This window comes from Mangifera indica, chromosome 14, assembly GCF_011075055.1.
Source record: "Mangifera indica cultivar Alphonso chromosome 14, CATAS_Mindica_2.1, whole genome shotgun sequence".
Lineage (NCBI taxonomy): Eukaryota > Viridiplantae > Streptophyta > Magnoliopsida > Sapindales > Anacardiaceae > Mangifera > Mangifera indica.
This window is the reverse complement of record NC_058150.1, coordinates 2,874,821-2,890,366: the sequence shown is the minus strand read 5'-3', so window position 1 is coordinate 2,890,366 and position 15,546 is coordinate 2,874,821. Positions and strand designations below refer to the sequence as shown.

Genomic DNA, 15,546 nt, shown 5'->3' with positions numbered 1-15,546 from the left:
TAATAATTGATTAAAGATTTCATACTGTCAAACGTTGCTCTTCAGTAAATGCATTAAAACTTGGATATGAGCTGAAAGATAAAATTTTCCTGTTCTGCATGTCTTCTCATAATGTTTAATTATTTCAATCCAAACTGTGTCATGCTTCAGAAACTGTAGATCTCTTTCTTCTTTAATGGTGTTGATCATGGCAGCAACTTGGTTAGTGGTAGTAGGCATGGCCTCCGGGGAAGCGTGTACACATTTTATGGCGAATTGCAGCAAGTTTACCATCCTCTCTTCACTTGCGCCTTCAGAAATTAAGACTTTGTCTAAAACTTTTACAGTCCATTCTTCTAGGAAGATTGAGTGAACCTATGTGGTCAAGCCTTCTCCACCGTTATTAAACACTTCTAAACATGTTATGATTCTTTAAAAGCTTAAAACTTAATAATAACTAAGAATTATAATTAATTAAAAAATTAGATTTAATAAATTCTCTTGTTCTCTTTATATAAATTTCCGCTTAATCAAGCCTTCTCGTCATATTTTGCCAAGTAAACACGTTACCAAGTATATTTCATATTATTTGTCATGTATTTGATGACTATCACATAATTTATTATGTCATCTTTGACTGTTACATTATCCTTATAGTTTTGGGTTTGTGTTTTAATATTTTTTACCATACCACACTTTCATCATAATCCTTTATTATTAGATTATATGTTTTTGAGCTTCTATGGATCACATCAACTTCCCACTCTCAAATGCAAGCGTGAAGGAGCTGAGTACAATTTGAAATATCAGCTGAGATCTCTCCATGAACGTTGTTATAATCAAGATTAACAACACTGAGAGATGCAGCTATAGATTCTACATTGGAAAGATAGCTAGCATCCAATGATGCTGAAAGACTGGGCCTAATAAGATTTAATGTTTGTTGCATTATTAGTTCATAAAAGCTAGACAGAGGATACAAAATCAGCACAAAGATGATCCATTCTATTCATTAAAGCCATGACTATGATTTTTACAAGAAATTGAAAGCATAATGGTTTCAGGATTGTTTAAATTTCAGATAAGATGTATATATTCTCATGGATCTGCTTCTCCAGCAATGTTGTCATCACTTGATGTGCTTCGCCCATCACTAATGTCATCGTTGCTGATATTGTCATCGCTATCCTCTAAGGTTGCGCCTTCCACATTATCCTTCTTCGCATAGCGTTCGCAGTACTCTGCCATCATCATGAATTCACAGAACATTTTCAACCCAGTTAGATATAATTTCAGGAGGGGTTTCTCAATTGGCAGGCCTAGACATGGCCCAGCCCCTAAGCACGGTGGGTTGTGTTGTAGCCAGCCGCGACAGCCCAGTGCCATGGTTACTTGTTTGTAGTCCTGGTGAAAAACAAAGTAACAAAATAAAGATATCTCACCTTTCACTCTCTGTTCATACTGTTTCTGATCTTTCATCATCAATGAAGCTGCCTCACCATTCAAGGGATCAGAAGGATTAGGATAAAGTAAGAGCTGTGGAAGAAAAACCTCAAATATATTCAACAGATCTGCAGCATAAAGAATATGAGTCAAAGAGTTTAATCTTGATGATTTAACCCTGTTCTTATGTTTAGAATCTCATTGTTTGTCACGCAAACTACCCTTTTGGTGCCAAACCCGTGTTGGTGTATTAATGAAAAATGCTGTCAAACAATCATTCAAAGAGGTCTTGAAATTACCAAACATTGGGCTCCATGTTTGGTTAATTACATCCAAGCATACAGAACCAGACCTTCAGATCACATACAGGAAACTTGTTAGCATGTGTTACAAGTAGTTTAAGGACAAAATTCAAAACACAAGACAGAGCATTACACTGTAATGTAAGAGAACTTACAGTTCATCGACATTGGGATGGAAAATTTTGTTAATGAAACCAATGGAAGGAGACTTGTAAGGATAAGCATCCGGCAACTCCACTCTGATTTTCCAGACACCCCCTTCGTAAAGGCCTGCAGCCAGCCATTGCAGTATAATCAACAGAAATCAACCAAACAGAAACCTTTCTAACCTCATAACTGTGATTTTCTTCAAACAGAATGAACTGGGCAGAAATCTTTACTTTCTTTGGGGCCATGGAAGATCACTTTGAGTTCATTAATCCCATTGTTAATCGGCTCCACCGAATAGTCACTCATCATCCTGTGTCAAATATGTGAAGACAAAGACAATAGAAACACCATTAATAAGATCAATATGAAAAGCAAGGGAAAATCCATAGAAGACATGCTTACAGCTTCATGACATCCATCTCTCTTCTTTTGCAGGGGGAAGACATGCCTTCTTTAACCTGTATTCTTCACTCCAGAGCCTGCCATTATTATGGAATCTTCAATAAACTGTGCCACTACTTCAAATCTTCAATATTTACAAACTAACAAATAGCAGGGGGGAAAAAAAAAGAAACTAACCCAAATCAAAAGTGAAATAATGCAGCAAGTGACAAAATTTTGAGTAAAAGATGAAATTGGTTTAGTGTGAAGGAAACCAGACAAGGGAATAAAACATGGCAAAGATAACGGAGCCAGTTGAGTTCGGAAGCAGTACACGTGGCATGTAATCATTCGTTTTCATAACTGTCAAACTGGACCAGGCGGGTTTGGCTCCTCTCCACTAAATCAACACTTATTCCTGTTTTTTTTTTTTTTTCTGTAATGTTCTTAAAATAAAATTTAAAAAAAATTTCCATGTGGACACGTTCATGGACTCAAAATGCTATGAATGCAGCGGAAATATATAATTTAAAAAATTACCAACAACAATAATCCATAAACAACCCAAGATTAGAATATTTTCATAATGTGCATAATCAAGACATCTTTATGATATATAAGTAACTGACTTACGTTTCGAAGTTCCTTCAAAACTTGAATGTGGATCCGATGAGAATATTGCTCTCAAATCCACATAGGGTTGACACCAAGGTAGTCCACATGAAGAACACGACTTCAGGGGACTATGGGGAGCACTAGGTGTCTACTAAAACTCCTTAAATGTGGTGATAGATATATGTTTGAGCGTGAGAGGAATATAAAAAAGTTTATACAATTCGAAATAGCTTTTGTTTATATATAAACCTTAGAATGGACGTTCAAAGGAGGTGAAACGTCTGTTACAATCATGATACAATCTTCATGCTTAGCAACCGAGGTTTCCTAGCCTATCAATGATGGTATTTTCACCATTGTGTGGTGTCAATGTGCAGGTATTATCCTCTGTACGTTTGGGGTCTTTGCATGAGTTATTATCTAAATATTGCAAGTTGACGTCTTGACCCACTTTTCCAGAGTTATATATATGTCAAGAGTTGATGACTCTGTATGGTAAGTTATATTCGATACATCACATGTTGACTCCTTGACTTAATTGACGTGAGTTATGCTCTACACATTGATGATTGGTGCCTCTATAGAGTGACTTATTGTCTATGCAAGTAATGTTGATGCCATTACTTCCTCAATATGAGTTAGGTTCTAAACATCAAGAGATGGTGTCTTCACAATGTAAGTAATCATTTATTCATAGCGACTTACAGATCCAGAGGTATGAATTTGTTTAATAAATGATAGTAGATATTTATCTTAGACCCTGATGCATTGAATCTAGTTATTACAATAAAAGTTACCGATCATATTACCCTAATTTGATAGAAAATGATAGTTATGACCAATATTTTTGTAGAGCAATGTTATGTATATCCATTTTTGATACATAATTCATGTACACTGTGATGTGTCATTATGTAATTAGGTGATTTTAAAACATGTGTCATCATATGATAAAGAAATATCCAATCACATGATGACACTTTATCTGTGTACACCAATTGTATATGAAAAATGGGTATATATAGTTTTATTGATTTTTGTATCTACATGAAATAAAAATGTAAAATGAGTGAATTACAGGATTGCCAAGGTTTGACTGCACAACAATAACTAATTGAAAAGCATATTATTTACCTAGAAATTGTATTTTTGAAACATTAAATTGCCAATTTATTATTTTAAACTTATAATATACAAGTTGTTTATCTTTACAAGAATAAAATTAATATAAATGTTCATTTGCAACTTGGATAGAATGTTAGAAACCAATTTGAAAAAAATGGGATTTGAGTTTTTGTTTGTTTTATTTTATTAAAATTTTAAATAAAGTTAATTAGGATTATTTTATCTAATTTAGTTTTAACAGAGTTGAATTTTAATCATTTATGAATAAAGATCTGTCGTTCAGAAAATTACAAAACCAATGAAATTTTTTTTCTAACATGATGTTACTGTATCTTCACCGTTTTGAAGAAGAGGTGCCCTTTGGCTGTTTGATCCCCCGCTAAAATCTTCAATGTCAACAGCCATGTTTTTCTCTTTCATTTGTACCCACATCACAGTATAAAATCCAAGTGCAATAACAGTGGATCCAATTACACTGCAGTAACCATTCAATCAAACATTAATTTTGAATCTTTCTATATATATATATGGAAACCCAATCCGGGTTAGATTATTATTCTAAGACAGAATCAACCACACCAAATATGTTTAACTCTGGGTCTAGTAATTGATCTCATGATCATTGAATCAAATAAATTAAAGATTTAATTTTGAAATGTTGTAAAAGATTTGAACCCATGCCCAATCACACTGAGTAGAAAAAATTATAGATTCAATGATAGGTTTTATAGTCACTAAATCAGATAAGTCAAGAGTCTTAATCTTATATGTTATAGGAGATTTGAACTTATACCCACTTATATGAGAACCCTCAATTGTTACCCAATCTACGATTTGCAGGCAGGTTTAGTAAATTATATCGTACCTGCCCAGAGAAAGAGTGCTTCCAAGGAATATGACTGTCAGCACCACTGCAACAGCCATCCCCAGTGGCTTGAAAATTGCTACATAGATAGGCCCTTTCTTGTGTAAGCACCAGATATGAACAACAGTCCGGAAAACATTTCCTAATGTAGCCTGAAACAGCCTCAAATGGTCAGTAATTTGAATATGCAGTGAAATTTAAAATTAGGTTTCAATTTTAAATGATCAGTATTCTTCTTACATTGCAAACAATGGCGAGTATTTCAACAGTTGTCGACAATTTCCATGCACCTGGGTTTCTTTCAGCTATGGCTGAGAAAACAGCAGCTTGGGTAGTAACAAAGAAGTTGGTCAAGAAGACTATGGTCATTTCATCTGGGCACTTCTTGAGAATATCGGCCTGGAAAAATAGAAAATGAATTCATTATGCGGTGGTCCTGATGGGTTCTGATGCTCAAATGGAGGACGCTTTTAATTACCTGAGAAATTATCACTATTGCAGATTCTATAGCACACAGAAGGAGGAGAAATCCTCCAATGACCCATTCTGATCGCAGTGGAAGAAGCAGCTGATGATGAGGAGTTGGAGAGGTAGAAGTTGATGAAGCCAAGAGCTTTGGACCCTTATACATGGTGATTATAAAAGCTCCTGTTACTGCTAAAATGGCACCCGAGAATTTGGCATGTGTGCTTGACCTTCTTAACTCTAGCTTCTCAAACCTGGGATTTGGAAGTGTTTTATGGAGGAAAAATCGGCAGGCAAGGGAAAAATTTGAAGAGATAAAAGAAGAAAGATGATAATATCAACAATGGCTCACTTTTGTTCGAAAATTTATTGAGGTAGATCGACGTTAATTATGATTTTGATTTAATAAAATTTAATAATAGTTTATAAATAAGTTTATAATCAATAAAAATAAGTCTGATATATATTAAAAGTTATGATTTGAGTGAATAATATAAAAATGTTTCTTAAAGTATATTAGACATTTAATAAGAGGGTTAACTAACCTTCTATATATTAATTAGATCTCCACCCCGAAACTAAATAACGTAGGTTTTTCGATTGAAAACTGTCATTTAAGAAGTTTTAGAAGTGGAAGATAGTCACTTTAAGAAGTAATTCAGTATATATAATCTCAATAGTTTTACAAATTTAAATTATATAATGTTACAAATATTCTTATAACTTTATAATTCAATATTTTATACCTTTTGTGTAGATGACCTGGAATTAGGATTGCATGGCTATAATTATATGAACGTGTATGTTAAAAGTTACAAATCTAACATAACCAGAAGGAATTTTCAACTATCAATCTCCAGACTAGTTCAGTATAAAATTCACCAGTTGATTTCTAAGAACAAAAATTTATGAACTTCTTACCCGAATATGACTGCAAGCAAGAAAGTAAGGATGGGAATAAGATTCATAATAGCGGATGAAAGAGTTGGGGAACTGAATTTAATGCCGGTTAAATACATTATTTGGCCACTGCTCCTGCAACACCGGAATTTTCCATGTTAAAAGCACACAAAGAAACCATTGAAGAAATTACCGCAGAGGTTAAAGAGTCGTGTTTACATGAGAAAGGCAAGGAGGAAAATTTTCCGAAGGAGGGAGAAAGTGAGAGGAGGACGCTTGTTTCTGCAAAAAGAAAGAAGATTTAGAACTTAAGATTCATAAATGGAAGCAACTTATGAAAGAAAAATTACACACCTGCTGAAAATGAAGTAAGGAAGAAGAAGGAGGGCAGCGAAGGCATTACAGTAGACGACGGAAACCATGTTGTTCAATCCCTGGTTCAAAGCTGCCTTCATTATCACTGAGAGAGCAACATCTAAACATTCTATTGTTATCATGGCCAAAAAGGGCGATGCCTCCTGTACAAATGACTCCAGCTTCATTTCTACTATGTAATTGTTGTGGGGGAAGGAAATTTTTGCATACAATAAATTTAAAAAAAAAATTATACGTGGTTGATGGTGCTAAACTGCTGCCTTGTTAGTTTGGTAATAGTGTTGTATCCATGCTAACTGTTACATATTTCATTATTATAATGGTATTCAAAGATTACCCTATTATAGTAAAATATTTATTCATCAACAAGAATCAATTTAAAGAAACGCTAACTCAGAATGGAAATAGATTTAGGTATTTTTATTAATGAAAATGTAATGGTATTCAAGATTACCCTATTATAGTAAAATATTTATTCATGAACAAGAATCAGTTTAAAGAAGGCCAAAAGATTGGTTCCCACCCAAGGTTTGATGTACTTTCAAATTCTCAACTATCAATTTTCAAAAACTCAAAATCTCACCTATAAGTTAATTTCTATAAAAATCCTCAGTTAGATATAAGGGTAAAATCATCTTTTTAACAATAATATTAAAATGTATATATAATTTTTTATATTCCCCCAAGTTTCAAAAGTTAACAGCTTTATCTTTATCTAAAATTTTCTATTTTTGAAAAATTATATTCTCCCCTCCCTAACCTAGGGTTTATTTTTTTTTACCTTTTCGGTCATCATCTCCGTCTCTGACGACCACCCTTTTCAACCCTAACTGTCACTATCTCTCTGGCCAAGAGACCATCATCATTGAATCCAGATGATCTATTTAAATGTGTCGTCGTCCAAACTTTTGCACAATGAAGGTGTTGTCTAGATGACACCTTTGTCGTCCAGACAAAGAGTTTTGTCTGGACAATGATGCATTTATACGAATCGTTTGGATTTGACATCAACATTCTCATGGCCAAATAGCAGGCGATGGTTTAGAGTGAAAACAGGAGGTTATCGAAGACATAAATGATAGCCGGAAAGGTGAAAAAAAAATCCTAAGGTTGTGGGTTGGGGGGGGGGGGGGGAAGATGTGATTTTTCAAACCTAACAAATTTTAGGTAGAGTGAAATTAGTTTGTAAAACATAGAGGGAAAATATAATAAATTATCTATTTTTAATATTATTATTGAAATAACGGTTTTACACTTATATTTAATTGAAAATTTTAACAAAAATTGACTCATGTGTGAGATTTTAGGTTTTTAAAAGTGGATGGATAGGAGCTTGGATTACATCAATCCTTGGTTGGGAACAAATTTTTGGGCCTTTAAAGAAATATTAACTCAAAATGAAGACAAATTTAGGTATCAAATCACTCAATTATATGATAATATATTATTATTAGTATCAAAATTAACAATCATGGTAATTGCACATAGTATTATTGTTCAAGAATAATGTTATATGAATTTATAATGATTACTAATTTAAGTATCAATGATAATGTATCACCATAAGATTGAGTGTTATTTTACTATAAATTCAAAATTACTCAATTATATAATGATACATCATTATTAATACATAAATTGATATCTATTATAAGTATATATAATATTATTATTTTAAAGTAAGGTAAATATATAATGACAACCAATTTTTCTTTACTTTTGCAAGTTATGATAGTAGTTCAAGTGTGTACATGTTAATTACATGAAAGTGTATTAGATCAACTTTTTACATGAAGTGACTTTCATTGTTGCATGTTTAACACAATTTGGGTGTAGTCATGTTTGAAATTGATCTTATATGACACACAAGTAACTAGCAATTTGCAAAACATGTTTGGGACCTGATCAACACATGAGAACATAATATATCCACAAATATATGTGGAACATATTCCCTAGTTGCAATTTTAGAAAACCCATGAAAACATGATTCTCATGAGTTTTTATGTGAGTCGTTAGTATTTTTTAAGATTTCCTCTATATATATGCTTGTAGTAAATCATAATTATAACATAACAATTCAATAGTATGCGTAAGAAAAAGGGATTACGTAGTATGTAACTCATATAGTATGCGTAAGAAAAAGAGATTACGTAGTATGCAACTCATATGACCAATGTACTAAATCTCTATCTCGACCTAAACCGAATGGTACAAAGGGAAAACATTTTTAAAAAATATTTTCAGTAAAAGAAAAATTGTTTTAAAATGCTTTCACCAATTTTTACATTCATTGCATATATAGAGTTATTATAGCATAGGGAGCAAAGGTCCTTCCTAAGATGACTACTTGGGACCTAAGGTGCACTTGAGAGGATTAAGTAAAATTATAAGTTCCATGTCATCCAAGTTCCAAATCTGAAGGTGTACGACTCTTGAAAAGTCAAGCTGGAATAAGCAATTATGTATAAGGGGATTAAATTATTATGATGTTAGACTAAGTTCTCCTACTTTACTTGAGGTTAACTTTTGTCTCTGTTCGATTTGGTGATTAATTATCACTCACTTTTTTTTTTGTGTGTGTTTTGTAGGTAAATGGTGAAGATGATGACTACAGTGCAAGACTAGCAAGCATGGAGTTGACATGAAAACATTTTAGTGATTGTTTATGTAATGTTTTATTTTGAGATGTTATTAGACAACTTTATATATGTCATGTTAAATTACTGGATATATTGAATATTCGAAGATTTATTTATGTTGAACTTCTTTTGTACGCTTCCAATAAATGTTTATGTATGGGCAATTTGGTCATTTTATGAAAGTATAATTATTTTTGTAAATTTAAGTTTACTTTCACGTTCCTTAAATTGAGTATAATAGTGCTTTCTTTCGGATGATAATACTACTTTTAGAGAAGATGTTACATCTCTTGCAAGCCTTAGACTCATTAGGACATCATAATCAGTTGTATTGCAATAATTAAGTTGTATGTGACATTGCACATAGTTGAAAACAATATGATCTTAATAAATGCGGAGAGTTGGATAGATTTTTGTTAAAGGAGAAAGTTGATGCAAAGATTTTGAAGTTACCTATGATTTGATCAGACCATCAATTAGCTGACATCCTTATCAAAATAGTCTTAAATTGATTTGTGCTCAAGCCTTTTAGACAAATTGGACATGAGTAACATCAATGCACCAACTGGGGTTTGTGAGACAAGATGCGTGCTGGTGTAGTAAACTGTGACGGATCAATATAATTTTAGTGGGGTCAAATTAGTTGAAAAAGCTTTAGCCTGGGTTTAGGTTTTGACTTTTGGCCAAACGACTATTTCCCACCCAAGGTTTGATGTTTTCTCAAAAGTCCCCCCTTTAATTATAGAAACACCAAATACCCACCCATAGCCGGTTAGATTTAACAAAACCCTAACACTTGAAAATTTTATCTCTTTTTGTCCCCCTAAACTTTAAAACTAAAATTTTCCCTCAGCCTAAGTTTTAAAAAATGGTAGTTTCAACCTAGGGTTTGGTTTTGAAATCTCTGACGATCGTTCCGGCTCCATTGCCTACGACCTCTTCCTCCCGAAGCAACCTCTCCTTCCAGCGAATACTTTCCTCCTATTTGGAGGCTCGATCGACGTTAGAGACGCCTTGGGAGACGAAGAACTTCGTCGGGGAAGATGAAGTTCTTCGTTTCTCCAGACGAAGACGAAGCCGTCGTCTTCATCTGGGAAGACGATCGTCTTCCCAGAAGAAGACCTCTGGGAAGACGACCATCTTCCCAGACGAAGACGACTGGGGAGACGAAGAACTTCGTCTTCCCCGACAAAGTTCTTCGTCTCCCAAGACGAAGACAAAGCCGATCGAGCCTCCAAATGGGAGGAAAATATTCGTCGGAAGGAGAGGCTATTTCGGGAAGGAGAGGCTATTTCGGGAGGGAGAGGTCGTCGACAATGGAGCTGGAACGGTTGTCGGAGATTTCAAAATCAAACTCTAAGGTGAAACTGTCATTTTTTAAAACTTAGGCTGGAGGAAAATTTTAGTTTTAAAGTTTAGGGGGGCAAAATTAGATTCTATTTTAGTTTATTTTTAATATTATAGCAAAAATGATGATTTTACCCTTACCACCATTAGGGTTTTGTTAAATTTAACTGTTCATAGGTGGGTATTTGGTGTTTCCATAGTTAAAGGGTGGAAACTTGAGAAAATATCAAACCTTGGGTGGGAAATAGTCGTTTGGCCTTGACTTCTTGTATATTTTCTTTTGTCTTTGGCATGCAATTGACCTCTTCACTGATATTAGCACATAGCTTTTGAGTGGCCAAGAAGGAACATAAATTCTTAGTTTTATATTATAAAACGACAAGTTAAGTAATCAACCCTTTTCATAAAACGACAATTAATCATCTTTCGTGCACTAATTAATTACTTTCTAATTTTATGCTTTTGTTTTATTGTTCTTCATTTACATGAAACTACTTTATTTTCAAGGAAGCATCTCTAAATTTCTTACCTGCTGTTAAAGGAACTAAAAACTAAGTTTAATGAAATTTAGTTCATGGTCTTTATAAAGTGACCAATATTCTTATGAAAAAAGAAAAAATAATATAATTGTCCTGACATTTATTTCTATTAATTTTTTTTCAACAAAGAAATTAAAAAAATTTATTTAAGTTAGAACGCCTTTTTTAAGATAAATTAATCAAATAAATAAAATCTTAAATTTAATGATTGACCCATAATTATTATATCAAATAAATAAAAATTTTAATATTAAAATATTATCCAAAAAAATTTAAATTTTTACTCTCCAATTTAAAACCCGTCTTCTAATTACTAACTAGAAGCACTATAAAAAAAAAAAAAAAACTTACTAAAATATAAAGGGTATTATTTTGTGTGTCAATTAAGATTTTCTTATATATTTAAGTACTAATTTAAGTATAAGTATAAATTGTTATCGCGTAACTGATTAATTTTGAATTTAAGATATATTAAATTCTAAATATCACCCTCCTGTCCATTCAATGTGTAATTGCCGCAGAAAGGATTGATTTCACAGAGAATTGGTGGAATGGAAAGAAGTTGATTGGTTGGGGGCAGGGCAGGGAGTCGTTGATATCGAATAAAAAAAGAGTGTGTGAGGCACGTTCCCTTTTAAAATTAGGCCAAAGCACTATGTTCCACCCAAGGGATGTTGCTTTCTCAATATTGTCTCGTTAACTTTGAAAATCTCATTTACTTACCTGTAGATGATTAAAATTAATAATTTCAAAGATAAAATTATTGTTTTATCTATATTATAAAAAATAAACTTAAATTTGATTTAATTTTCCCCCCTAAACCCTAAAAATTAATAATTTTTTCTAATCTAATTTTTAAAAATTAGCATTTTCCCCCCTAAGGTTTTCAATTTTTCAGATTCAATTTTCTAGTGCCATTTCTTCCTCTCCAGTGACCTCTAGGTGACAACTCTTCCTCTTCGGTGCTGTCTCCTTCTAGCAACTCTCTTGGGAGTGTTCGTCGAAGAAGATGAGTCGTCTTCGTCTCTGATAAAGACGAATCGTTTTCGTTAGAGATGAAGATGAGCACTTTCAGGAGAGCCGTCGGAAGGAAACCACACCAAAGAGAAAGAGTTGTCTCTTGGAGGTTATCCAAGAGAAAGAAACGATACCGAAAAATTGAATCTAAAAAATTAAAAACCCTAAAGGGAAAAAAATTGTTTTTAAAACTTGGATTGAGGTAAAATTATTAGTTTTTAAAGTTTAAAAATAAAATGATATAACTAATCGATTCAATTAATTTTAATAATTTGTGGGTAAATAAATAGAATTTTTAAAATTAACCGAATAAAACTTAAGAAATTCGCATGCTTTGGGTGGGAAGTAGTCCTTTGGCCTTAAAAGTAATGAAAAGGGATGAAGAGACCGTGTATGGCACGTTCCCGTCAATTATTGAGCCTCAGTTTTATTGTAAATATGACACAGAGACAGTACCTGACTCTTTCTCTTCCTTAGTTTATTATCCAACTGCGAATCAGAAGATGAGATTCTGAGACCTGGGTTATTTGGAAGATCCATGGCCACAAATCTTGACAAATTCAACCAACACTGGTGATATTTTAATGTAATTGAAAACCAGCAAGATTCACAGCTCATAGTTCTCTTATTTCGCTGTTTTAGAATGAATAAATAAAATCAAGAGCATCCCAGATGATGCAACCAAGCGTGAAAATTTCAAATCACGCTTTTTCTCTACTGTGAAAAAGCAGGGCGATGGACCCAGTGATGTATTATTATTTCAGAAATTAGATAAAACAAAACAATCCGTCTCACAGAAGCTTCAAAACACTGCCATCTTCTTCTTTGTCTTCACCTGTGAGGAAGATCAGATGGCATGGAGGTATTGTTACCGAGATGTGCTGCCGTTCACGGCCATGGTGTCGATGGAATGTGTAAACGTCGGCTTAAACACCCTCTTCAAAGCAGCAACGTTACAGGGGATGAGTTACCATGTTTTTATTGTCTATGCCTACGCTATTGCTGCTCTTGTTCTTCTCCCTGCTCCATTCTTCTCTTACAGGCAAGTGTTTTTCATATCTTTCCTCACCAAGTTCATTATTTCTTTTAATTGTTGAAGTTTTTCCTTTGATTTATTTACAGATCGAGAGTTCTTCCTCCACTCACCTTCTCTATACTGTGTAAAATTGGTCTTCTAGGCCTAATTGGGTATGGAAATTTGTTGCTAATGAAAAGGGCTGTTTTGTTTTTGCTTAAATTTCTGTTAATATTTAACTTAAATTGATCGGTTATTGGAGCAGGAGTTCATCTCAGATCATGGGTTATACAGGAATCAATTTGAGCTCTCCAACGCTTGCTTCAGCTATCAGCAACCTCACTCCAGCTTTCACCTTCATCCTTGCCATCTTTTTCAGGTTTCTTCAAGTCTTCTCCTCTTTTATTGAAATTACATAATTACCCCTCTGGTGGCTTCAGAACTCTGTTTATTCAGCCTTCTCAGTTCACTTTAACAAACACAGATGGATCTGGTACAAGCTTGATGGGAACGTTACAACACTTGTCAATTTACATGTTAACTTCTTGTTCTTTGGCCCACGGGTAGTTTGAATGGTGGTGGAATCGCAAAGAGTTATAAAAGAATTTGAGTTTTAAGAGAATTTGAGTTTAAGACTCGTTGTCAGTTAAATTTATATTTTTAATTTATTTAATAAAATAATTATGAGATTAATTATTAAATTTAAAATTTTATCTCTAATAAAATTAAACTTTTGATTTATTATTAAAATTAAAGTAGTAATAGGGTTAATTAGAATTGAAGTTTTACCTGTTTGGGCAAAGGGCTGAGCTCCAATAGTATTGTTTGACTTGTAAAAAAAAAAAAACTTCTACTTTTTCCTCTTCCTCCCCATGTCTTAATTTGTAAATAATTCTAATTTAGTGTAATCCCAAAGAAACCTCTGCTTATTCTGAAATTATCTAACACATCTCTTTGATTTTTCTCCAACAATGGAAGAAGTCCCAATAATTACCCTTGTTGCAGTTTGTTCAAAGAAAGAGAAAGCATTTTTGGTTGATTCTTTTTCTCTGGGTGGGCTACACTTGCTTTTGTTATTCTCATCTCATTTCTTTGGTTTATTGGCATGAAAAGGATGGAGAAGCTAGCTTGCAGAAAAGCAAGTAGTCAGGCTAAAGTGTTGGGCACTTTTGTGTCAATAGCTGGAGCATTTTTGGTTACCCTCTATAAGGGTCACCCAATTTTTATGCTTTCATCTCCAACTGTTCCCCTTGCTCAGCCTCAACCTCTGCATTCCTCAAACTCCAATTGGGCAATTGGTGGCCTTTTTCTCACAGCTGAGTATATTCTTGTGCCACTGTGGTACATTGTTCAGGTTGGTACTGAAAAATTTTAGATTCTGTTCAATGTGTCAAAATTGAAGGATTGATTTTGTACTTGGTGATTCTGTAACAGACACAGATAATGAAGGAGTACCCGGCAGAATTGACCGTTGTCTTCTTCTATAATTTATGCGTTAGCTTAGTTGCAGCTGTTGTTGGATTGATTGCAGAAAGGGATTCCAGTGCCTGGAGAGTGAGGCCGAATATAGCCCTGGCCTCCATTGTGTGCTCGGTAAGAACTGAAGTGTCTTGATTGATGAGCCAAATTTTCTTTGGAATTTCCTAATGATGGCCTGATTGTGTATTTAGGGACTCTTTGGATCATGCATGAACAACACTGTTCACACATGGGCGTTGAGATTGAAAGGGCCGGTCTTCGTAGCAATGTTCAAGCCCCTATCTATTGCCATTGCAGTCGCAATGGGTGTCATGTTTCTCGGAGACACTCTCTATCTTGGAAGGTATGGACATTGTTACACTCATTTCTGAGTAGAAGTTTACACCAAAGATGAGTTTCAGAAAAACCTGAAATAGTGCAGCTAACTGCTGGTCATCTTTTGCAGTCTTATTGGAGCAACAATAATCTCTATCGGCTTCTATACTGTAATGTGGGGAAAAGCGAAAGAGGAAATTGGTGAAGACTCTGAAGGTGGTAGCCTGGAATCAGCACAAGCTGCACAGAAAGTCCCTTTACTGCAAAAACATAAGAACGATCTAGTGTAGATCAAATAAATGTAAACGAACGAATATCTAAATATATATACTGCTCATCATACCCACTGCCGAGTAAGGAAAACTGAAGAATCGGCAACATGATTCTCGACCACAAATTCATTTTGATTCACATGGCAAAGAAACTTCCGATTCTTTAGTGATCAAATCATGTTAGAAAATAAAAAGCTTTTGTGTTATGTCTTTCAAAAGAGTGTGAACAAACATTGTTTGCCTTTGCAACAAACTATTTACAGAACAGTTTCCGCTGCATAGGCTAGTGAGAAGGTAGCATCACAAATTGAATAGCATTT

The 15,546-nt window shown here is 33.9% G+C and overlaps 3 protein-coding genes across 3 annotated transcripts; 1 reads left to right on the top strand and 2 right to left on the bottom strand.

Annotated features, from left to right (window-relative positions):
* Window positions 1-999: 999 nt before the first annotated feature.
* LOC123195560 (ubiquitin-conjugating enzyme E2 4-like) lies at window positions 1,000-2,447 on the bottom strand. The gene is made up of 6 exons (XM_044609340.1): window positions 2,277-2,447; window positions 2,105-2,184; window positions 1,880-1,994; window positions 1,722-1,774; window positions 1,422-1,550; window positions 1,000-1,220 (listed from the first exon to the last, which is right to left on the bottom strand). Exons 1-6 carry the CDS (start codon window positions 2,318-2,320, stop codon window positions 1,078-1,080), a joined length of 564 nt encoding a protein of 187 aa, XP_044465275.1. The 5' UTR covers window positions 2,321-2,447; the 3' UTR covers window positions 1,000-1,077.
* Window positions 2,448-4,241: 1,794 nt separating this feature from the next.
* On the bottom strand, window positions 4,242-6,767 carry LOC123195558 (WAT1-related protein At5g40240-like). The gene is made up of 7 exons (XM_044609339.1): window positions 6,580-6,767; window positions 6,445-6,507; window positions 6,247-6,360; window positions 5,339-5,579; window positions 5,101-5,259; window positions 4,861-5,012; window positions 4,242-4,470 (listed from the first exon to the last, which is right to left on the bottom strand). The coding sequence occupies exons 1-7, from the start codon at window positions 6,765-6,767 to the stop codon at window positions 4,308-4,310; spliced, it is 1,080 nt and encodes a 359-aa protein (XP_044465274.1). The 3' UTR covers window positions 4,242-4,307.
* A 5,812-nt stretch (window positions 6,768-12,579) lies between these two features.
* LOC123195557 (WAT1-related protein At3g28050-like) lies at window positions 12,580-15,505 on the top strand. Its single transcript, XM_044609338.1, has 7 exons — window positions 12,580-13,187; window positions 13,268-13,333; window positions 13,426-13,539; window positions 14,274-14,514; window positions 14,595-14,753; window positions 14,831-14,982; window positions 15,085-15,505. Exons 1-7 carry the CDS (start codon window positions 12,997-12,999, stop codon window positions 15,242-15,244), a joined length of 1,083 nt encoding a protein of 360 aa, XP_044465273.1. The 5' UTR covers window positions 12,580-12,996; the 3' UTR covers window positions 15,245-15,505.
* The last annotated feature ends 41 nt before the right edge of the window (window positions 15,506-15,546 follow it).